Source organism: Oncorhynchus mykiss, chromosome 23 (genome assembly GCF_013265735.2).
Source record: "Oncorhynchus mykiss isolate Arlee chromosome 23, USDA_OmykA_1.1, whole genome shotgun sequence".
In the NCBI taxonomy this organism is placed as follows: domain Eukaryota; kingdom Metazoa; phylum Chordata; class Actinopteri; order Salmoniformes; family Salmonidae; genus Oncorhynchus; species Oncorhynchus mykiss.
The window spans coordinates 34,914,000-34,936,920 of NC_048587.1; the positions used below are offsets into that span (position 1 = coordinate 34,914,000).

Genomic DNA, 22,921 nt, shown 5'->3' on the forward strand with positions numbered 1-22,921 from the left:
AAAACCAAATAGTTATAACAGTTATTTAACAATCCCTTAAACGGCACGTAGTTGTCATTGGTTTTAGCATCGCTGGTGGTCTCTACAGATGAAGCCTGGGCTGGAATGTGAAGATGGTAGCCTGCTAGCTTTAGAAAACCCTAGGTAGAACTTGATTCAAACATAGTATACTGCTCTGGTCTGAATAGATAATCAGATCTGTACAAAGCCTGTAGAAGTGTTTAATAACAATCCCAGGAAACATATTGTATGAACATCATATAATCTCCCAATAAAATGCACAGAATCTGAAATGCACCCAGTATCTACTTTTGCTCTGTTGAAATCCAGATCGTTCCCTACCCCTGCAATGTATGTAGATCTCAAAGGATTGGATATAGTAGCTTCACCTTGCCATATTGCTTACCTAGCGGTTGGAGTGTTCGTCGCTGGTTCGAATACCTGATCCGATAAGGTGAATAATCGGCCAATGTGCCCTTGAGCAAGGCACTTAACCCTAATTTGCCCCAATGGACCCGTACTACTATGGCTGACTCTGTAGAACAACACATTTCACTGCAGCTATCTGGGGTAAGTGACAATAAAAACCTATTTATATATCTTTTGTTATAATCATGCACCCTTTGTACATAAAGTAGGCTAATCAATTTCAAGTACTTCTTGTTCTGTACATTCCTAAGTCATCCTCAGCCAGTGCACACACCCAACAGACATTCATTCTTCCAAGACCCTAAAATTCAGACAGCTATCAGTCCACAGTGAGAGTCAACAACACAATGACTAGGTTTCCCAAACATCTCCGGTTCAAACTCCACCAGAGTTACCTGTGCACCTACAGTACACACCTGTCCCCACGCAAATACCACCTGGGAGCCAATAACTGTTAACACCCCACAATGCCATAGTAATTATATAATGATGGGACAACACCTACTGTACCGAACACCACTGATATGAGTCATGCCTGTGTTCTAAGAACACTTAATACTTGTGTTCCAGAGGTATGCACGTTTTTGACATTCATTGTGTTTGTACATTTCCTCAGACAATTGAGCAAGCGTAAAGAGTCAGCACTACTTGTTTCCACATCTTCCCACATATGAGTGAGGCAAGGGGGATGTTTTTGTGGACACAACTCATATACAGTATCAGGGTTGACCCCATAATTGACCCCAACTCTGTACAGTATACCCCGGGAATAGCTAAATCAGACTCCCCTTAGATATGTTGACATTACATGTTTTTCACTGACTCCTGCCTGCATTCCTACACACACACACCTATAACGAACGGCCTACACACTGTCCCCTTTGGAGCATTACATAAACACATGACAGATCCTGGAGTGAGGTGTGTTGATGCGGAAACCATGCGGTTGAACTTGTCAAAGAAGTTCTCACGTCACTAATATGAAAGCTTAAGGGATGTGACGACTAGATCTTGTCATAAAGTGTGTGATATCATGGGACAGTCCTGCAGAGGAATCACAAATACAACAATGATTACATTTGATCTTACACACGTTTTATTACTCAATTACGCTTGGCAAAAGAAATGCCTCCAAAAATTAAGAGTAGGAAACCTTCCAAGTTGATATTTTCATACTGAATTAGGCTAAATGCTTTTATTTATTTCTACTTTTAGTAAACATCAGTTTGTCACTAATTCGTTATATATTTATTTATTTATGTACCACTTTGTTAAGATGTAACTATATAGTCCATGATATATTGTTGTTGTAAACAAGTCTGAATCATCGTTGCACAAATGCCTGAATAGGAACACTGTAGGAAAGCAGTAGAAAATGAGAACGATACATAAGAAGAAAGGAACAAATACAAAGTATAATGCCTTGCTAGGAAATTTGTTCTGTTCATAACATTTTCAGTTAGATTGTTTCTGGATGAAGGATTGCTTTTGTTCTGGTTCTTCTCTCATCTGCCATGTATGCAGTAAAACTTGTACAACCAGCTGTTCTGCCATCAAAAAGCTTTCCAGAATGATCTATCACAAAAGACAGAGGCCTCTATTAATAAATCTGAACCACCACACCTGCCTGAATTTCCTGCCTCCTTCACATTAAATCACCTGTTCTATCACAAAGGTTTAGAATCATCACTGGCTTCTAATCTCCACACCAATAACCAAATGACTTGATCATCATTTGAATGTTAAAGCTGTCGAGGGATTACTGGCCTCAGATTCCATCACAACATTACACCTCAATACTTCACTTTGCAGACAGTTACATTTTTTTATACAACTTTTTTCTGTTGTTGCCTGGCATAGTAATGCCCCGAAGTTTTAGACATATAGACAAAACATTGAAAGAATAACATCATTCACAATTCTACATGGCCCATAAAATAGAACATTTCACCTTGATCAATTCAGAACATGAGAATAGAAATAATGATTTTAGTACTTACAGTGACTACTACTCAAATGCTAAGGTGTCCTGGTATTGGTCCATCAGTGGCTATGAAAGTTGTAGGATGGACAGTTTTACTTTTCCAAAGCTTTCAGAAATACTTAGATTTGTTGTGACCCGAATAACTCATCTTTCGTTTTGTATTTAGGGGCTTGCATAAGAAAAATGATTTCAGCCCTGATTAAAAAAAATTAAAACCCATCCTCAATAATAAGACTTGGTCTGAGAATGAGATCAAAGGTTATGTTTGATCCCCATCTTTGATGCCACTAGGTCAGTGTTTCCCCAAACGGTGGGTCGTGGCCGATTCAGCTGATTCATTTTTTGGTCGCAGCCAGAACCGGTTACAAACAATTGTTCCCTTTACTTGGTTGGTCCAATTCCACAAGCTTTAGATCAGTCACAACATAGAAAAGTTTGTAAACTACTGGGTTATTTCATTAGGGCACAACGTGACATTTTTTTTAACCGACACTTAATGGACAAGTCCAGCTGGTCTCTCCATTTTGGAACGTTTTCTTCCATTTCATGCATCACATGACCCAAGTGTCTCTTACAGTAGGTCCCCCAGCCCAGTAGCATCTCATCTTCTCAGGCCAGAAGGATAGGCTTCTCCTCATCTTTCTTCCCCAGCAGTGTACACAACATGGAGGAGGAGAAGAAACAGAACTCAACAGCGAAGCTGAGCTCAAACAGCTCCAGGTTGACGCTCAGTATCCACTCAAACACGGCCGCTGAGTGCTTGTACACGTATTCCTCCTGTACAAACAAGATTGCATCTGTTGTGGTCAGAGGTCAAGGAGGGAGAACTGTAGTTGTTAATAGTAACCCTATGCATATGTTCAAAGGAACGTCGAAGATGTTCAAACATTACTCATCAATAAACAGACAAAACACACAGATAGGCAACCTCACTGTCAATGTTCTGGACGGTATCTTGTTGTTATCAAATACCACTACTACCTAGAACGTCCTGTGCCTTTCTGGGCCTGTGAGCGTTTGCAAAGTTGAAGACGTATGGAAGAGGACACTCCTATTCTTATATTTACTCTTGCATTGTGTCGTCTCTATAATTCTCCTGAGTGTATGCACACCCAGCAGAATTTAATAGGTTCAGGGGTTATACGGTCAGGGTTCAGGGGTAAGGCTTATAGTGTTCATCAGAGCAAGTGAAAGGATACAGCCAATAGTGACAATGATTTGGACCGCAGTAGACATGACCCGTGCTGGGTAGAGGAACCACTCCATCCGGGTCAGAACACACTTCCCTGTGAGCACCGTGAGGAGCAGGCTGTAGAAACAGATACACAGGAAGCTTACCGCAGCCCCCAGGTAATGGGCCAGTGTTAGGTACTCGGGCTGGAGGAGAGAGGACAGGTTACAGTTAGTATTAGGTACCTTGGATAGAGGAGAGGCTTAAGACAAGGTTCCATTTAACTATTCCAGCTGCAAATGACAAAGCCAAAGCACTTCTAAGAAACCATTATGCCACACAATACTCCACTTCCTCAATGATGGATGTGTTTGTGTTACATTCTAGGAACCTCTGCTGTCAAGCTCCTGCCTCTTCCTCTCTTTGGATTGGTGGATACATCTCGTTATTTTAATACTTTTTGTAATATATGGTGAGAGGTGTTGATGTCAACCGCCTATATTCAATGGAAAGTGAGATGCTATGCTAGCCTCATGAATATGCATAGACCGTCCTGAATTTCAACAGGGACAACTCCGATAAGTGTTTTTTCTCAAAGTTGCTAGGATGTGACGTGCATCACACTTATATCAGTACACTAGTAACAACCTAAGCATAATGAAGCATAATGAAACTTGTATTAGATCAAATAAGCCTCACATATGAAAATAGCAACACATTTTTATCTTGACTAAATTTGACACTCATTGCCCCCATACAAAAACTCCTTACTTGCTTAATATACTGAACAAAAATATAAACGTAACATGTAAAGTGTTGGTCCAATGTTTTATGAGCTGAAATAAAAGAGCCCAGAAATGTTCCATATGCACAAAAAGCTTATTTCTTTAAAATTTGGCCCACACATTTCTTTACATCCCTGTTAGTGAGCATTTCTCATTTGCCAAAATAAATCAATAAAAAGCCACTGACTGCAGGAATGTCCACCAGAGCTGTTGCCCGAGAATTTAATGTTCATTTTTCTATCATAAGCCACTCCAACGTAATTTTAAAGAATTTGTCAGTACGTCCAACTGGCCTCACAACTGCAGATCATGTGTAACCATGTCAGCCCAGAACCTCCACATCCGGCATCTTCACCTTCTGGATCGTCTGAGTGGATTCTGGGGCATATTTCTCTCTGTAATAAAGCCCTTTGTGGAGAAAAACTAATTCTGATCGGCTGGGCCTGGCTCCCAGGTGGGTGGGTCTATGCCCTCCCAGGCCCACCCATGGCTGCGCCCTTGCCCAGTCATGTGAAATCCATAGATTAGGGCCTAATGAATTTATTTAAATGGACTGATTTCCTTATATGAACTGTAACTCAGTAAAAATACATTATTGCATGTTACGTTTATAGTTTTGTTTAGTAGAATTAATGATCTGCTTAACGTGGACAGATTTTGGGCGGAGTAAACCCTCTCGCTTTGCCTTTTCCTCTCTGTTCTGAATGTGTCTTTGTGGCAGCTCTAGAGACAAACGGAAAGGTCGTACCGTTCAACTTAATAGGTGTATGTATGATTCCCGGTCGCTAACTAAGGCAGTACGACCTTAAGGGCACAAGTCACGACATCTCTCATTTTTTGGTGTGTTCCTCTGCCCAGGTGTTGCTGATGCATGCCAGATCTTACAATGCCTGGATAGTTATTTTAAGTATCAGCTAACCGCATCATAAATTCTAGCAATGGGCGTATTGGATTATGCTGAGCCGCAGGGCACACACCAGTCTATGGCCTGCAAAAGTGGTGAGGGAGGAGCTCCCTTCTCAGTAATCTATGCCACACTGTCATGTTGTCAGCCAGGCAGCATGGTGTATCGTCCAGAAACATACATCTCCTCTTTTCCATAAAATATACAGTATGTTTGAATTTGGGCAGATTAAGCGTTTTTTCACTTTTGCATGTGAAAACACAGAATCCTACTCATTATTACATCACTTTTGTTTTGAGACAACTTCGCCTTGGGCTTTGAATGTGGCACCTGGCTCACACCCGGGAGTTAGCCCGGTTCCAAAACAAATGTGCAAAACACGCCTACCCGGGTGCCCGAGACAGATTAATCGAATCCCCTCAATCTGTCAGACGATGACACAGTCGATGACATGGCACACAACCATTGGTTGATGCATGCAACGTCTGACCATGGGAACTGGCTGCATCACCGCTTGGTATGGCAAATGCACCTCCCTCGACCACAAAGTGCTATTGAGGGTGGCACTGGTACCGACAGCCCAGTACATCACTGGGGCCGAACTCCCTGCCATCCACAACCTCTATACTGTATCAGGCGGTGTCAGAGGAAAGCCCGAAAAATTGCCAACGACTCCAACCACCCAAGCCATAGACTGTTCACTCTGCTACCGTCCGGCAAACGGTACCGGAGCAACGGCTCTCGGAACAATAGGCTCCAAGACAGCTTCTACCTACAAGCCATAAGGCAGTTAACAGTTAATTAAGTGGTTACCCGGATTATATGCACTGACCCTATCTTGCACTGACTCTATGCACACTCACAAGACTATACACTCAGTGTCCAGTTTATTAGGTGCATCCATTTAGTACCAGGTCGGACCCCTTTTCCCCCAGGACAGCCTGAATTCTTCGGGGCATGGAAACATTGCTCTATTGGTATCAAGAGCCCTAACGGGTGCCAGAACAACATTCCCCACATCATTACACCACTGCCACCAGTCTATACCGTTGACACCAGGCAAGATGGGTTCACAGACTCATGCTGCTTACCCCAAATCCTGACTCTGCCATCGGCATGACGCAACATGAACTGTGATTCGTCGGACCAGGCAATGTTTTTCCACAATTGTCCCCACTGGAGCTTCATCTGTGGTCTCTTCACACTTGCTCAATTGTCTGAGGAAATGTACAAACACAATTGGGGTGTTGACAGCTGATAGGAGTGGAATCTGGTGTGGTCGTCTGCTGCAATAGCCCATCCGTGACAAGGACCGATGAGTTGTGCATTCCGAGATGCCGTTCTGCACACCACTGTTGTATTGCGCCGTTATTTGCCTGGTTATGACCCGCCTGTTAGCTTGAACGATTCTTGCCATTCTCCTTCGACCTCTTATCAACAAGCTCCTTTCGCCCACAGGACTACCGGCGACTGGATGTTTTTCATTTGTCCCACAGTTCTCTGTAAACCCTAGACACTGTCCTGCCTGAAAAGCCCAGAAGGCCAGCCGTTTCTGAGATACTGGAACCGGCGAGCCTGGCATCGACGATCATACCATGCTGAAAGTCGCTTAGGTCACTCGTTTTGCCCATTCCAACATTCAATCGAACTGTAACTGAATGCCTCAATGTTTGTCTGCCTGCTTTATATAGCATGCCACATCAACGTGACTCACTGTCTGTAGGAGCAAACCATTTTTGTGAACAGGGTACATACACACACACACACACACTACCACTCTCACATAAAACCCCCACACATTCACATACACTACATATGCATACTCACTCACATACTCATTCCAACCACTATAATGAGCCCATCCTCCTATAGCTCCTCCCACCAGCCTCCACTGACAAACACACACACATACCGACACCACAAACACACACGCACACACTTTTGCACTCATGTGTTGCTGTACTCTGTTCTTTATTTTATTCTTATTATTATCATCTATCCTGATGACTAGTCACTTAGGATAGATGATAACTGTACATATCTACTTCAAATACCTCGTACCCCTGCAACTTGAAATGGTTTTGGTCCTCCCTGTATATATTATTATTATTTTTCTTCTCTGCATCGTTGTGTACAGTGTAGCCAGCCGCGCAGGCCTAAGTCACCTGTAAGTTACTTTGGATAAAAGTGTCTACTAAATGGCATATATTATATTTACTGTTTGTAATACATGAAGTACTAACATTGCAGTTCCCAGCCACGAAGGCCCCGATGGCTGCCACTCCACCAAACACCAGGGCGATTCTACTGAGCATGGAGTGGACACTGTTCCTCTCCAAGATGTGAGCATGGTGGAAGATACAGAACACCATAACTAAGGAGCAGAGAGTAAAAATATTGATATTATAATGCATATATAACATTATGTTTTATCAAATGTTCATAAGATGTTTATTACATGTTTATGCAACATCCCATCTGTATAATATAATGTGATTATATGATTATTATTCAATAACACAACAATGACAATCAACTCGTAATAACTTTTCTTTCTGGAAAAACATTTCTCTAGCAGGACAGCAACACATTTGATAGGAAATATGACTAGGGCCCTGTGCTTTGGTTAATCATGTCATATGACCTGGATTTGAACCTTCATTTTAAGCCTTTTCCAGAAACAAGAATTCAACAAAAAATATAAGCAATTGTCTGAGGATGGTGCTGGACCATCTGATTTAAAAAAGAAAAGGGGACAAAGCTTTAAATAAAGGTTCAAATCCAGGTCATGTGATCCAAAACACAGGGCCCTAAATATGACATACCAAACCCTTTTATATTTATGGTACTTTTACCACTTTTTCTCCTCAATTTTGTGGTATCCAATTGGTAGTTACGGTCTTGTCCCATCGCTGCAACTCCCGTACGGACTCGGGAGAGGCGATGGTCGAGAGCCGTGCGTCCCTGACACACAACCCCGCTAAACCACACTGCTTCTTGACACACTGCCCGTTTAACCCGGTAGCCAGCCACATCAATGTGTCGGAGAAAACACCGTACTCTTGGCGACCGTGTCAGCGCGCATTCGCCCGGCCCGCCACAGGAGTTGCTAGAGCGCGATTGGAGAAGGACTTCCTGGCTGGCCAAACCCAACCCTAACCCGTATGACGCCTCCCATTACATTACAACATTATGAGCACATACTCGCACACTCTCATCTTTGTGTCAGTATAGACATCTGCATAGTGCATAGAGATCCAGGTTGACCTGTGTATGTACAGAATAGGTCATCTGCACAGTCACAGAGGTAATCTTACACAGAAATGAAGCAGCATTGATGGTGGCTGTGAACAAAGAGTTTTCTGGTGAGCTTGTTCCACTCGTGCTGCAACAAGGCCAAAGCATGTGTAAGAAACGATTATTTCAAACAATACTCAAATTCCCCAGTGACAGAAAACATTCTAGGAATGTCTGTTAAAAATCTGACTAAGTGTTCTGATGTGAATGGAACAGAGTTAAAGTTCAAATTCTAATTCAATGTTAAATTCAATTTAAATTGATAAACTTAAAAATGAAAGTCTGTTTAAAAAAATGTATGTTCAGTAAGTATTTGTATACATTTTTTACTGTAATTTCAATTATTTTCTTCACTTTCTACACTGAGATTAAATTATGTTAGTTGACCCCAGCCTTGGTATCAGGTGTCTATGGTTACCTTATGGTGGGAACTTGACAACATGCCATAGTTGTATTGTTTCCGCAGGGGTTCCCGGGGGCCCTGAAGACAGAGGGGAAATAATCATGGTTACAGACCTTCCTTTTATGTATAGTGTGTATACAGTATGCATTGGTTTTCACCCTTGGTCTTGGAGGGCTACAGGGTGTGCAGGCGTTTGTTCCAACCCAATAGCAGCAACACACCTGATTCAACTAATCAAGTTGATGATTAGTGGATTAATTTAATCAGGTGTGTTGGTGCTGGGATAAAACGAAGAGACTGGACACCCTGTCAATCTCCAGGACTTGTGTTGAACAATACTGCTTTATAAATATGCTTGTGTTACATTAAAGCAATGTATTTCATTGACATAGAATTGGCTGAGATAACCATTCACAATGGTCTGTAGAAATTCTCACAGACAGAGCACAACGTACCAGTTGTTGAGGGAACACACATGGTCATAGCTGTATGCCAGGCCATACCTGAAACAACAAAACAAACACACCCATTTGATATGATTGAAGTGCCTAATTATCTATGTTAGGGCGTATGTTTTTTCGATGTATAATATTGTACTAATATTGTACTAATTATTTTATGAGCATAGCACGCGCTCCAGCAGGTGTATCTCACTGATCATCCCTAAAGCCACCACCTCATTTGGCCGCCTTTCGTTCCAGTTCTCTGCTGCATGTGACTGGAACGAATTGCAAAAATCGCTGAAGTTGGAGACTTTTATTTCCCTCACCAAATTCAAACATCTGCTATCTGAGCAGCTAACCGATCGCTGCAGCTGTACATAGTCTATCAATAAATAGCCCACCCAATTTACCTACCTCATCCCCATATTGTTTATATTTATTTACTTTTCTGCTCTTTTGCACACCTGTATCTCTACCTCTACATGACCATCTGATCATTTATCACTCCAGTGGTAATCTGAAAAATTGTAATTATTCGCCTACCTCCTCATGCCTTTTGCACACAATGTATATAGACTCTTTTTTTTCTACTGTGTTATCGACTTGTTAATTGTTTACTCCATGTGTAACTCTGTGTTGTTGTCTGTTCACACTGCTATGCTTTATCTTGGCCAGGTCGCAGTTGTAAATGAGAACCTGTTCTCAACTAGCCTACCTGGTTAAATAAAGGTGAAATAAAAATAAAATAAAAATATTTTTATGAGCATTTATATTTTGTCAAACTTAAATAACCTGTTCCCTTTGGCCTTTACACACATTGCTTACAGTACATGTGGTAAATCGGTCTTTTAGGAAAAAACTGTTTACCTAATTCTTTACCTAGTAACTAATTACCTGTTTTCTTATTGGCCAATGCATTAATTGTATGCTTTATATGCTTTATTGAAACAGAAAGTGACAGTCAGTTTTAGTGTGGTTGCTGATGGTGTTCAATGTGGTTTGACCTTTAAAGCTGCTAAATTTTTATCCGTCTCCATCTAGGCTTTGCTCCTACAGAAAAGTCATCCATCCACTTGTACTCACACCCTCAACTTACAATATGATATACAGTACGCTCGCATAATAAAACACTGATAATCTTGAGAGGTACAATGGGTAACCAGGAACTGATGAGTGTGACTAAGCAAGAGTACACAGTTGGAGGTCATTAGAATATTATTAGCATGAAGGTTAAATAAAATGTCTCACAATGTATGAATCAGTGAAACAATTGGTTTATATTTTGCACGTTGTGAGGTGGGGTGTAAGGTGGTGGCTCTGGCTCTACAGGTATCTTAAACGATAACTCAACCGAATAAAAATATTTAGTATCAGCATGGGACTTTCTTTCTGGAAAGTTTTGTTCAGGGTCGGCCCTAGCCACTAAGCAACATTTTATTTATTTAACCTTTATTTAACTAGGCAAGTCAGTTAAGAACTACTGCTAATTTACAATGATGGCCAACCAAAAGGCCTCCTGCGGGGACGGGGGATGGGCACAACATGGCAGCAGCACAACATGGTAGCAGTACAAAACAGGTTACAAACATTATTGGGCACAGACAACACCACAAAGGGCAAGATGGTAAAGACAACAATACATCACGCAAAGCTGCCACAACTGATCCAGAGGCGGCGCTCCTAGTGGCTGGGGACTTTAATGCAGGGAAACTTAAATCAGTTTTACCCAATTTCTATCAGCATGGTAAATGTGCAACCAGAGGGAAAAAAAACTCTAAACCACCTTTACTCCACACACACACACGTACAAAGCTCTCCCTCGCCCTCAATTTAGCAAATCTGACCATAATTCTATCCTCCTGATTCCAAGCAAAAATTAAAGCAGGAAGCACCAGTGACTCGGTCAGATGAAGCAGATGCTAAACAACAGGACTGTTTTGCTATCACAGGCTGGAATATGTTCTGGGATTCTTCCGATGGCATAGGAGTACACCACATCAGTCACTGGCTTCATCAATAAGTGCATCGATGACGTAGTCCCCACAGTAACTGTACATGCATACCCCAACCAGAAGCCATGGATTACAGGCAACATTCGCACTGAGCTAAAGGGTAGAGCTGCCGCTTTCAAGGTGTGTGACTCTAACCCGGAAGCTTATAAGAAATCCTGCTATGCCCTGCGACGAACCATCAAACAGGCAAAGCGTCAAAACAGGGCTAAAATTCAATCGTACTACACCGGCTCCAACTCTCGTCTTATATGGCAGGGCTTGCAAACTATTACAGACTACAAAGGGAAGCACAGCCGTGAGCTGCCCAATGACACAAGCCTACCAGATGAGCTAAATCACTTCTATGCTCGCTTCGAGGCTAGCAACACTGAGGCATGCCTGAGAGCATCAGCTGTTCCGGACAAATGTGTGATCACGCTCTACGTAGCCGATGTGAGTAAGACCTTTAAACAGGTCAACATTCACAAGGCTGTGAGGCCAGACAGATTACCAGGACGTGTTCTCCGGGCATGTGCTGACCAACTGGCAGGTGTCTTCACTGACATTTTCAACATGTCCCTGTGCCCAAGAACACTAAGGCAACCTGCATTAATGACTACAGACCCGTAGCACTCATGTCTGTAGCCATGAGGTGCTTTGAAAGGCTGGTAATGGCTCACAACAACACCATTATCTCAGAAACCCTAGACCCACTCCAATTTGCATACCGCCCAAACAGATCCACAGATGATGCAATCTCTATTGCACTCCAAACTGCCCTTTCCCAACTGGGCAAAAGGAACACCTATGCGAGAATGCTATTCATTGACTACAGCTCAGCATTCAACACCATAGTACCCTCAAAGCTCATCACTAAGCTTAGGATCCTGGGACTAAACACCTCCCTCTGCAACTGGATCCTGGACTTCCTGATGGGCCGCCCCCAGCTGGTGAGGGAAGGTATCAACACATCTGCCACGCTGATCCTTAACACTGGGGCCCCTCGGGGATGTGTACTTAGTCCCCTCCTGTACTCCCTGTTCACCCACAACTGCATGGTGCCAGGACAACAACCTCTCCGTCAATGTGAGCAAGACTAAGGAGCTGATTGTGGACTACAGGAAAAGGGGGGCCGAACAGGCCCCCATTAACATTGACGGGGCTGTAGTGGAGCGGGTCGAGAGTGTCAAGTTCCTTGGTGTCCACATCACCAACAAACTATCATGGTCCAAACATACCAAGACAGTCATGAAGAGGGCACAACAAAACATTTTCCCCCTCAGGAGACTGAAAAGATTTGGCATGGGTCCCCAGATCCTCAAAAAGGTTCTACAGCTGCACCATCGAAAGCATCCTGACCGCTTGCATCACTGCCTGGTATGGAAACTGCTCGGCATCTGACCGTAAGGCACTACAGAGGGTAGTGCAAACGGCCCAGTACATCACTGGGGCCAAGCTTCCTGCCATCAAGGACCTATATAATAGGTGGTGTCAGAGGAAAGCCCATAAAATTGTCAGAGACTCCAGTCACCCAAGTTATAGACTGTTTTCTCTGCCTCCGCATGGCAAGCGGTGCCAGAGCACCAAGTCTAGGACCAAGAGGCTCCTCAAGACCTTCTACCCCCAAGCCATAATACTGCTGAACAATTCATAAAATCGCCACCAGACAATTTACATTGACCCCCCTCCCTTTTGTACACTGCTGCTACTCGCTGTTTGTTTGTTACCTATGCTTAGTTACTTCACCCCCCACCTACATGTACAGATTACCTCAACTAACCTGTACCCCACACACTGACTCACTACCGGTGCCCCTTGTATATAGCCTCGTTATTGTTATTCTTATTGTGTTACTTTTTTATTATTACTTTTTATTTTAGTCTACTTGGTAAATATTTTCTTAACTCTTCTTGAACTGTACTGTTGGTTAAGGGCTAAAGTCTGCACTTATTGTATTCGGCGCATGTGACAAATAAAGTTTGACTTGATTTGATATACAGTCCATGTCACCTGTTTCCTCCCCTTCATCTACACTCATTGAAGTGGATTTAACAAGTGACATCAATAAAGGATCATAGCTCTCACCTGAATTCACCTGGTAAGTCTATGTCATGGAAAGAGTTCCTCATGTTTTGTACACTCAGTGTAACGTAACATACTAATTTGAGTGTCCCGGATTTACGTTTACTAAATTACATCTAGTCTATGAGACCAAGCTTAAGAGAAATCTAAGTCAATAAACTCAAGAACATGTTGTCATTATCTTGTAAAACATTAGAAGAAAATATAAATATAACTTACGTCACCCATGTGCCAATGAGAGACACCAAGGAGAGGGAGATGGGGAGTAGACTCCAGAGGACCATGTCTTGGTAGTTTAGTGAGAGCAGCAGCAGAAGTACAGTAGTGACGACCTGGGTCCAGACACAGTCTGTCTTTCTGGCACTTTGAAGATTTCTGCCTCTAGATTCCACCACAGCAGAGTCAGTCACCCATAAACCTGACGCCTCATCGTAACTGTAGAATCCCAATAAGTATGTCCTGTTACCAAACTAGATCATTCAAGTATATCCAGCAGATTGACGTAGTACCAGTTTGTCTGTGTACCTTCCACCACCCAGGCAACATTCCTGCCATTTGAGAGCAGCAGAGGAAACTAAAGTTCTAACCAATATTGCCACTCCTTTTTGGAAGGGAGTACCACCTTGTCCTGTCAGAGGACAGACGTGAGGAAACATGGGGTGGGCCCTCTCGACGCTATCTCCCTGTTTGTTTTAAATTACATAGCACACACTGTAGACTGCATAGCGGTCAAACTCTAGTTCCCCAGGGGCAGTGTGGAACTCTAGCCAACTATACGTTTCTTAGATTCCTTTACTGAACTGTAAAGTTTCAGATTAACTTAAAAATATGTGTTATTAAAGTTGTCCAGAAATAAAACTTTATGCTATGGTAAATGATGAGATTGATTTGAAATAATTGGCCAACACAACTTGTGAAAGTGGAGGAGAGAGAGAGAGAGAGAGAGAGAGAGAGAGAGAGAGAGAGAGAGAGCTGCAGCTTTGTAGTAAATGGGCTGTCGAAGGTCTGCATTGAATGCAAATTCTGGAAACTATAGTGGCAAATTTACAAAATGCATACCAAATTTAGAGATGATTATTTATGTAGTTTATCACACATATTCCCACTTCAGTGATCATTTACATTAAATACCTATATTTTGCTTTAGTAGCAGCAACAAAATCCCAATACATTACATGCAAGAATTCGGATTTATGTTTATCATTGCATAGTCTGCAGAACCAACAGTTAATTAATCTCAATAGTAGCTGGCTGTTCAGATGCCAATATTCGTACTTTCTATAAATGTATCTAGCTAGCTATATAGGTTGAATTTATGTTTATTTATTGTAATGACTATGAATATTTACTTAGTAAACGTACGATTAATGAACAGTGGAGCAATTGGAATCAATTTTAAACAGGATATGTCAAGCCAGCTGTCTGGAGTCCTCATTTTCAAAACAAATAAAATCATGGCGGCCCGTTTAAAATCGAGTTTTCTACAGTTGATTCGGTCACGAAATACATCACATTTTAGGTTTGAGTTTAAACATTTTCTATGAAATTAAGAGTTCTACTTGGGTATACCAACTTAATGTGATTTCAGCTCAGTAGCTAAACCTTAACTGCCACATCGTCGATGTCAAACCAGGTCCTAGCCTAATCCCATCCTCATGTTGCGCAGCCAACAATCACGATGGGCCAAGAAGTATAACAATAACTCTGTTTGCCTGGGTCTTCTTCGGTTATGTAGCTAACGTTAAACCCGTCATCAGCAACTTGATTGAGTGACGTAGCTAACGACGTTAGCTAGGTAGCTAAAAAACATTCCGTTTTGTTCTGCAGTCTAGTCATTGATGCATTCCCTAGCTTAGTCAGTGTCACTGCACAACCATAGGTAGCTAACGTTAGCTGCTTTGTCGTTTCTTTGCTTTTTGACAGTCTCAAGTTAATGTTTCAAGACCATCGGACATTCATCCAACAGATTGGGTTTGTAAGGATAAACCCACTCTGTTGAATGAATGTCCGACCATCTAAATAAATCACCTGACATAACTGTCTGTTAAAGGTTTACAATGAAAACGAGAAACCAGTTCCACACACAATACACATTGGCCAGAACTTCCGAAAACGCCTGCCTCTGACAGTACCCACACAGTTCGCAGGTGAGAAACCGTCCTTTCTGATCACATTTACTAACTAGAATAACCACATTCAAAGGCTACAGTTGTCATGTTTTCTGTAGTATATACAGAGTGGAACTACAGGTAACTGCCAAAATAAAGGAAACACTTGCGTACATTTTGAATGCAAAGTATATTGAAAGCAGGTGCTTCCACACAGGTGTGGTTCCGGAGTTCTTCGTGTGAATTTCTGGCAGCCTAGACACTGTGTTGCATATTTCTGCCTTTCTCACATCGGAGTGCAGATTGCACATTTTGGTCCCCCCCAAAAAAGTGGGAGGGGAAACTCTTAAATTGCACCACCATCTAACCACTTTTCTCAAAACTCCTTGTAGATCTTCTGCACTACAATCTCTCACCCAAATATTTTTCTGCCGATGCGACTACCACATCTATGTTCTGTGATTTGCAGTCCATCAGTGCAGTGCAGTTGATCACCTTTGCTATAATCACAAGATATCCAACCTTACTGAAAAACTCATCCTCTCTGGGTCTTTCTTCAGACCTACTCACTGGGGAACTCCCAGTTGATTATCTCACCTTTGGGCTGTCCTCTAGTCTCTTCACTGCCTCATAGGAAACTTTCTGCCCCACTCAACCGGTCTCTCTCTCACAGGGCACTTCGGATCTCCAACTGCATGGGCGCCCCCGCAGTGGACACAGTGCTTTTTGTAACCCAACTTTACACTCCCATTGACTATGCCCTTCTGCACATTTCTCACATTGTGGGATCTCCTTTCTACACACTGCTGCAACATGTCTGAATCCTTGACACCTAAAGCACCGTAGCGTGTTTGGAACATAGGCCCTCACAGAATAGCAAATATAACCTAACCTGACCTTATCAGGTAGAAACTCTGTTAAAGTTCAACAAGACAGACCGGGTATTCTCAGTTGCATTGCCACTGGGTCTACATCTTACCAAAAGGTGGGTGTCACAAACACCAGGGATATTCTTTTTCATTTGATCCACCTCTACGCTCAACGCTACCCACCAGTCACTCCTTTGAGCACGACACAGGTTGAGCCACGAGATGTGCCTCTGGGCAGAGGATGCAGAACAAATCTCAACAATTCCACTTCTCTAAACTTTCAAAGATGTAACCGCTCGCAGCTTGTCCTTTACCGTGCCTGAATCAATGTACTGTTTGGCCAAAAAGCAGGAATCCACTTTTTCCTTAAATCTCACTCCAACCGGTCCAAAATCATTTGTGACAGGACTCCCATGGCAAACACTGGAAGTGTCTACCACACCTGTAGCTGCAGGTACTTCATCCTGGTCTGGCTCGACTTCAGAGCACTCACTACTGCTGACTGATGTTCTCAAGAGCACAAGTAGATTTATAGGTAATTTTACTTGGTTTGTATTCAGGAGAAGAAAATGATTGGACAAAGGTTTGTACGCAGGAGACGTAGGTATGTACTTGCCTTTTTTATGCTTTTGTGTCATCACACCCTGGTTCCTGAGTTAATTAAGAAATTAACATCCCATCATGCTTAGGGTCATGTCCAGTTGCCCATCATTTTGGTTACCATGGCTAGAAGAAGAGATCTCAGTGCCTTTGAAAGAAGGGTCTCAATGGCACATAGTGGGATTAAAGGGTGTGTGTGTGTGTGTCACCAGATCTCAACCAAATTGAACAGTTATGGGAGATTCTGGAGCGGCGCCTGAGAAAGCGTTTTTTACCACCACCATCAACAAAACACCAAATGAGGGAATTTCTCGTGGAAGAATGGTGTCACATGCCTCCAATAGAGTTCCAGACACTTGTAGAATCTATGTCAAGGCCTGTGGTGGCCCAACTCCCTATTAAGACACTTTATGTTGATGTTTCCTTTATTTTGGCAGTTACCTGTAGCTATATGCTCAAATGATTGCGGTTACAGTTGTATTGATAGCAATATAGATTTATTGATGTATAATGTTTTGAGAGTCTGGGATAACAAATGATGGGAATAGGATAGGTTGACTATCTCTTATTTTAAATGTATTTATTCTATGCTGTGTAATACCAGGTTTTTTTTTTTACTGTAGGGATTACTGTTGTTTTCTGGTTTTGTCTATATTGTGTTTATTCCATCGGAGGTCACGTTGGAAACAAGTGGAATTGCTTTAATGTGTTATTCCCTGGGTTGTACTCAGTGCACCTTTCCCATATTGGAAATATGAACAATGAGCAGTAACCTTGACAAAACCAGACAGTGTGAATAAACTGAGGTTTTCCAACGTGAATCACAAATTGTTCTCTAAACATCAGCTTGTTTGCTTTTCAGAGTGTGGGACAACCAGTGACATTTGTACATGAACTGCTGTAGGAGAACTCGAACCGAAGATGATAATTTGTGCTCTAGGAACATATTTCTTAGAGGTTTAATTACTGTACTGATTAACCTAAGTTACAGTTCTGTGCATGCCTCAAGGAAAAAATCTATTGCAACGTGCAATGTGTTTCTCCACTGTTTGTTGACCCCCCTTGGTTTTCACAGGAACTTGTTTGAAATGGAAGGAGTGAAAAGTGGCCCTGACTTCATCACAGTGCCCAAGGTACCCAATAAATACACTAAAGTTTAAACCCTCATTTACCAACCCTATCCATTTGCTCTGGGATATGGTGTGCAATTAGACCATGATGACTGAATGGATCATGTCACAAATACAATTTAACTTACATTTTCTGATTCAATTCATGGGCCATGTCAACATTTTCAACATTCTCCCAAATTGTGCACTTGCACAATCCTTGTCATTGATTTGAAAACATAGGATTGGTATAAGCATTGACAAGAGTGAGTTTTCACCATTGCTAAATCCATGCAAGAAAATGTGCAGAATTTGGGAGAAGGGTGGGGTATGGGGCCATGTTAATTTACTAACAGGCCTTTGCATGTTTTGTGTTGCCTTTGTCAGACAGATGGCGATGTGGAGTGGACAGACGTCAAGCCATGTCATGGATGCCATCACTAAGTGGAGACCCCATGACCACGGGGGTGACCCACGATGAGAGCAGTGAGTATGACAGGAACAAAACTCTTCTTCATATGGGTGTTGAGGGTCAATCTGTCATAACCTATTGTCATCTTGATAAATTGCATACATCTAATGAAAATGTTTGGTTTTTTGTATTATGAATTTAAGACTTTCAACATGCTGTTCCTGTCTTAGGTCACTTTGAAGGTGATGAAATTCTTTCAATGATTAACGAGCTTCTAGATACACGGATCAGGTAAAATCCCCATATACTATTAGTATGATGTACAGTGGGGTCTGAAATGATTGACACCGTTGATAAAGATGAGCAAAAATGACAGTATAAAATAAATAATTTAAATATTGTCTGTTGTATGCAAAAAAATGGGATATTATTTTGTACTGATACAACTGCTCAGAGAAAGAGAAAACAATAATAATTGAAGGATCTTTGATTATTCCTCCATATAGAATCTTTCAAGATCCTTGATATCATTCATCTGCACTTATGGACTGCGCTCTTCAATTCAAACCACAGGTTTTCACTAGGCTGGCCAATGCCAACTGTTGATGTTGTGGTCAATTAAACATTTTTGTGGATTTTGATGTGCTTGGGGTTATTATTTTGCTGGAAGATCCACTTTAGGCCAAGTTTCAGCCTAATGGTAGCGGCAACCAGGTTTTTGGCTAAAATGTCCTGGTACTGGGTAAAGTTCATGATGCCGTTGACCTTAAGGGCCCCAGGGGCTTCCCGAGTGGCGCAGTGGTCTAAGGCACTGCATCGCAGTTTGCGACCGGGAGTCCCATAGGGCATCGCACAATTGGCCCAGCGTCAGTTTATTTTTTATTTAACCTTTATTTAACTAAGCAAGTCAGTTAAGAACAAATTCTTATTTACAATGACGGGTTACCCCGGCCAAACCCTCCCCTAACCCGGACGATGCTGGGCCAATTGTGCGCCGCCCTATGGGACTCCGATCACAGACGGTTGTGATACAGCCCGGGATCGAAACAGGGTCTGTAGTAACGCATCTCACACTGAGATGCAGTGCCTTATACCGCTGCGCCACTCAGTGTTTCCTCCGACACATTGGTGCAGCTGGCTTCCGGGTTAAGTGGGATGGTGTTAAGAAGCGCTGTTTGGCGGGTCATGTTTCTGAGGGCGCATGACTCAACCTCTCCCGAGCCCGTTGGGGAGTTGCAGCGATGAGACAAGATCGTAGTCACGAAATTGGGGATTAAAAAATATATATATATTTATATACTAAATAAAAAAAACAAAAGGCCCCAGGACTAGTGGAAGAAAATAACCCCATAACATCAAAGATCCACCACCATATGCATCTTTCTTTTGACGCAAAACCCCCAACTGGTGTGCGTAGCCAGGGAGCTCTATTTTCATGTCATCCAACCAATGTAAATGCCTGGAGTTTGCTAAACGGCATTGGCACTTGGATTGGAACTGGTGCTTTGGTCAGATGACATGAAATTAGAGCTATTTGGCCATGCACACCAGTAGTGGATTTGGTGTTGAAAGAAAGATGCATATGCAATAGAAAAAAACATACCTAACCTAAAATATGGTGGTGGATCTTTAATGTTATCGGGCTATTTTCCTTCCACTGGTCCTGGGCCCTTGTTAAAGGTAGATTCAGCAACTATAACATAGATGAAGAACGTAAACAGCATAGTGGGTCATGCTGTCAACAGCGTGAAGTGAACCCGTGCACATACTGTCTGTGACTGTGAGAGCGAAGTCTTGCATCTTGCTCATCTCAATATCTGCGGTGCTGCTTGTGGCAACGTAATTTCGCTGTCGACCTTTAAGGTTAACCGCATCATGAACTTTACCCAGGACATTTTAAACAGAAACCTTGTTGCCTCTGCCAGGAGCCTGAAACGTGACCGGAAGTGAATCAGCAGTGTTTTCGGTCATCATTACAGAGCATGCACTTTTAATCCCACCCCTCAGCTACTCTCAGCCCATTCCACCTATCTCTGTAGACCACCCTCAGGCAGATTGTTTGGGCACTGAAGTTGTTCCACAAACAAAATTGTAGAAATTATGTTGATATGAAATAAAGACTATAGTGATGTCATCTTCAAGGACAGCTCGGTACAAATTCTCCCATCCCCTCCCCCCTCTTAAACCTCTTTTCTTCATCCCCTCCATTCTTCTCTCCCTCCTAGTTTTTAATAACACTTGTAATATTACTTGTTATGTTGTTCAGTGACAAATAAACTCAACAAATAAACCCTCCCGTTTCACACAGACCCACAGTGATGGAGGATGGCGGTGATATAATCTTTAAGGGCTTTGAGAATGGCACGGTAAAGCTGAAGCCGGTTGGCTCGTGCACCAGCTGCCCCAGCTCCACTGTCACCTTGAAGAATGGCATCCAGAACATGCTGCAGTTCTATATCCCGGAGGTGGATGACGTGGAACAGGTGAGAGGCAGAGAGAAGAGGAAAGTGAGAAGGAGGGAGAAACCCATAGAGGCAGAATGAGGATAAAGTGAGGGAGGAGGGGAACAGTATTAAGCTTTTATGTCTGTTATAGCTGTTCTTGTTTTGTTTCTCTAGGTGGAAGATGAAGTGGATCATGTCAACGCAAACGTTTTCACCGAGTTGGAACGCAAGTTTGGAGACAAAACTGTCGGCCCCCATGCCTATAGATAAACAGCCTGTTGTATAGATGTCATGCAAACCAGGTAGACACTGCTTACCCTAGTGCAATGTTCATGATGAGAGAATAATATTCAGCATTGCAATTTCAAAACACCTAGAAGTGTTCTGTGCGCTGTTGTCTATTAGTGTGGCGAGAAAATTACTGTTATTGTTTCTACATAAATATTTTCAGTGCACAGTAATTGGCCGTAATTTTGTAGGACTAACCTTGCTTCTGAATTTTAAAAATGTAGTTCACTGCACTGAAGAACTGGAAGTTCTTCCCACGAATCTAGCAAAAACAAGGATTATAAAATGGAAGTACATGCTCTAAAAGGAATTCTCCGATATCATAGCGGTCTGCAAACAATCGCTTGTGCTGGAATATATGATCAATCATGATGACCAATTCAGTATTACCATTAAAATAAATCCAAATAAATACCTATTAACTTCTATCACACCCTTCCCCTCCCCCCAAAAAAACTTGCCAACCCCCCTGATCTATATCATGCTGAAACACTTCACCCTTAGGATTGTTCAGTATGTCAACAACCATTTCAACATTAACATCTCATACCCCCAGTATCTCTTTTGCCGTCTCCACAAGAACCTTCAACCTGGCATTTCTGCTTTCCACAACCTGAATCGTATTGATAACCTTACCAATAAAAGCTATGAAGTCAACTTCATTATCAGTGTCCTTTGACAGTGCACATTCATGAGCGCAAGATTTCTGAACAGGTGTCCAAACCATGCCAGGACCAGCAGAAACACCAGCCGGGTTATTCCTACAATGCGGTGCCATTTGGACCTCAAATCTTTTGGAAAAATGTTGTATATTGTAGCAGGTTCAAGGGTGTGGGGTTTCAATGTCACCAAGTTCAATAACCAAACAAACACAAGGAGCACAACTAGAATGCAAATGGGGAGTTTAGTTGGGAGTTTTGCACACTGGGGAAAGGGGGGAATTCACCAACCATTTCACAGTCCACAATCCATTTCTCCAGGGGTAATCATAAAACTCAGGTCCTCGGCCAAACCGGTTCGGTACACAGTGGGGTAACCACACAGCCATTTCACTCGCTTCCCTCTCCATTCTCTGCCGCATCCTCTTTGTCCCCAAGCATTCCCTGGCTTAATGACCCACAGGCTCGCCTCGTTGGGCCAGGAAGTCCATATAAGGCTCGGGGGTGGAGCCTATCTCCCTTCAATTACCACTTCCCTCACCTCTCCCTGCCACAAATGTATGTGTTCTCTCAGAAAAAGGACATGTTTGACTTTCAGAAAAACATATTGATCAAGCTCAGGCACGTAAACATCGGGGTGCATTTTCCAATTTGTTAGGTGCATAATCCTAACAAGGTGGAACCTAACAGAGTGGAAATGTTATTAGCCACAGAGGTCCTGGATGGCAGGAAGCTTGGCCCCAGTGATGTACTGGGCTGTTCGCACTACCCTCTGTAGTGCCTTGCGGTCGGAGGCTGAGCAGTTGCCATACCAGGCAGTGATGCAACCAGCCAGGATGCTCTCGATGGTGCAGCTGTAGAACCTTTTGAGGATCTGAGTACCCATGCCAAATCTTTTCAGTCTCCCAGAGGGAGAATAGGCTTCGTCATGCCGCTTCATGAC

The 22,921-nt window shown here is 42.6% G+C and overlaps 2 protein-coding genes across 6 annotated transcripts; one reads left to right on the forward strand and one right to left on the reverse strand.

Annotated features, from left to right (window-relative positions):
• Positions 1–1,502: 1,502 nt before the first annotated feature.
• LOC110502644 (transmembrane protein 150A) lies at positions 1,503–22,390 on the reverse strand. 4 transcript variants are annotated; one of them, XR_002470356.2, is made up of 9 exons: positions 15,772–15,984; positions 13,709–13,924; positions 9,429–9,476; positions 8,989–9,051; positions 8,591–8,658; positions 7,517–7,647; positions 3,613–3,790; positions 2,430–3,210; positions 1,503–2,004 (listed from the first exon to the last, which is right to left on the reverse strand). XR_002470356.2 is itself a non-coding variant. In XM_036960316.1 (8 exons), exons 1-8 carry the CDS (start codon positions 15,906–15,908, stop codon positions 3,023–3,025), a joined length of 1,029 nt encoding a protein of 342 aa, XP_036816211.1. In that variant the 5' UTR covers positions 15,909–15,984; the 3' UTR covers positions 1,503–3,022. The 4 variants fall into 4 exon arrangements, 3 of the variants coding, with proteins under 3 accessions (XP_036816211.1, XP_036816212.1, XP_021436528.2); XM_036960316.1 differs by having other exon boundaries at positions 1,503–3,210; XM_036960317.1 differs by lacking the exons at positions 13,709–13,924; positions 15,772–15,984 and adding an exon at positions 22,270–22,390 and having other exon boundaries at positions 1,503–3,210.
• LOC110502645 (NFU1 iron-sulfur cluster scaffold homolog, mitochondrial-like) lies at positions 14,835–22,603 on the forward strand. 2 transcript variants are annotated; one of them, XR_005039175.1, is made up of 8 exons: positions 14,835–15,008; positions 15,540–15,636; positions 18,142–18,199; positions 18,563–18,661; positions 18,818–18,878; positions 19,094–19,160; positions 20,896–21,070; positions 21,206–22,603. XR_005039175.1 is itself a non-coding variant. In XM_036960318.1 (7 exons), exons 4-7 carry the CDS (start codon positions 18,598–18,600, stop codon positions 21,299–21,301), a joined length of 396 nt encoding a protein of 131 aa, XP_036816213.1. In that variant the 5' UTR covers positions 14,839–15,008; positions 15,540–15,636; positions 18,142–18,199; positions 18,563–18,597; the 3' UTR covers positions 21,302–22,603. The 2 variants fall into 2 exon arrangements, 1 of the variants encoding a protein (XP_036816213.1); XM_036960318.1 differs by lacking the exon at positions 19,094–19,160 and having other exon boundaries at positions 14,839–15,008.
• The last annotated feature ends 318 nt before the right edge of the window (positions 22,604–22,921 follow it).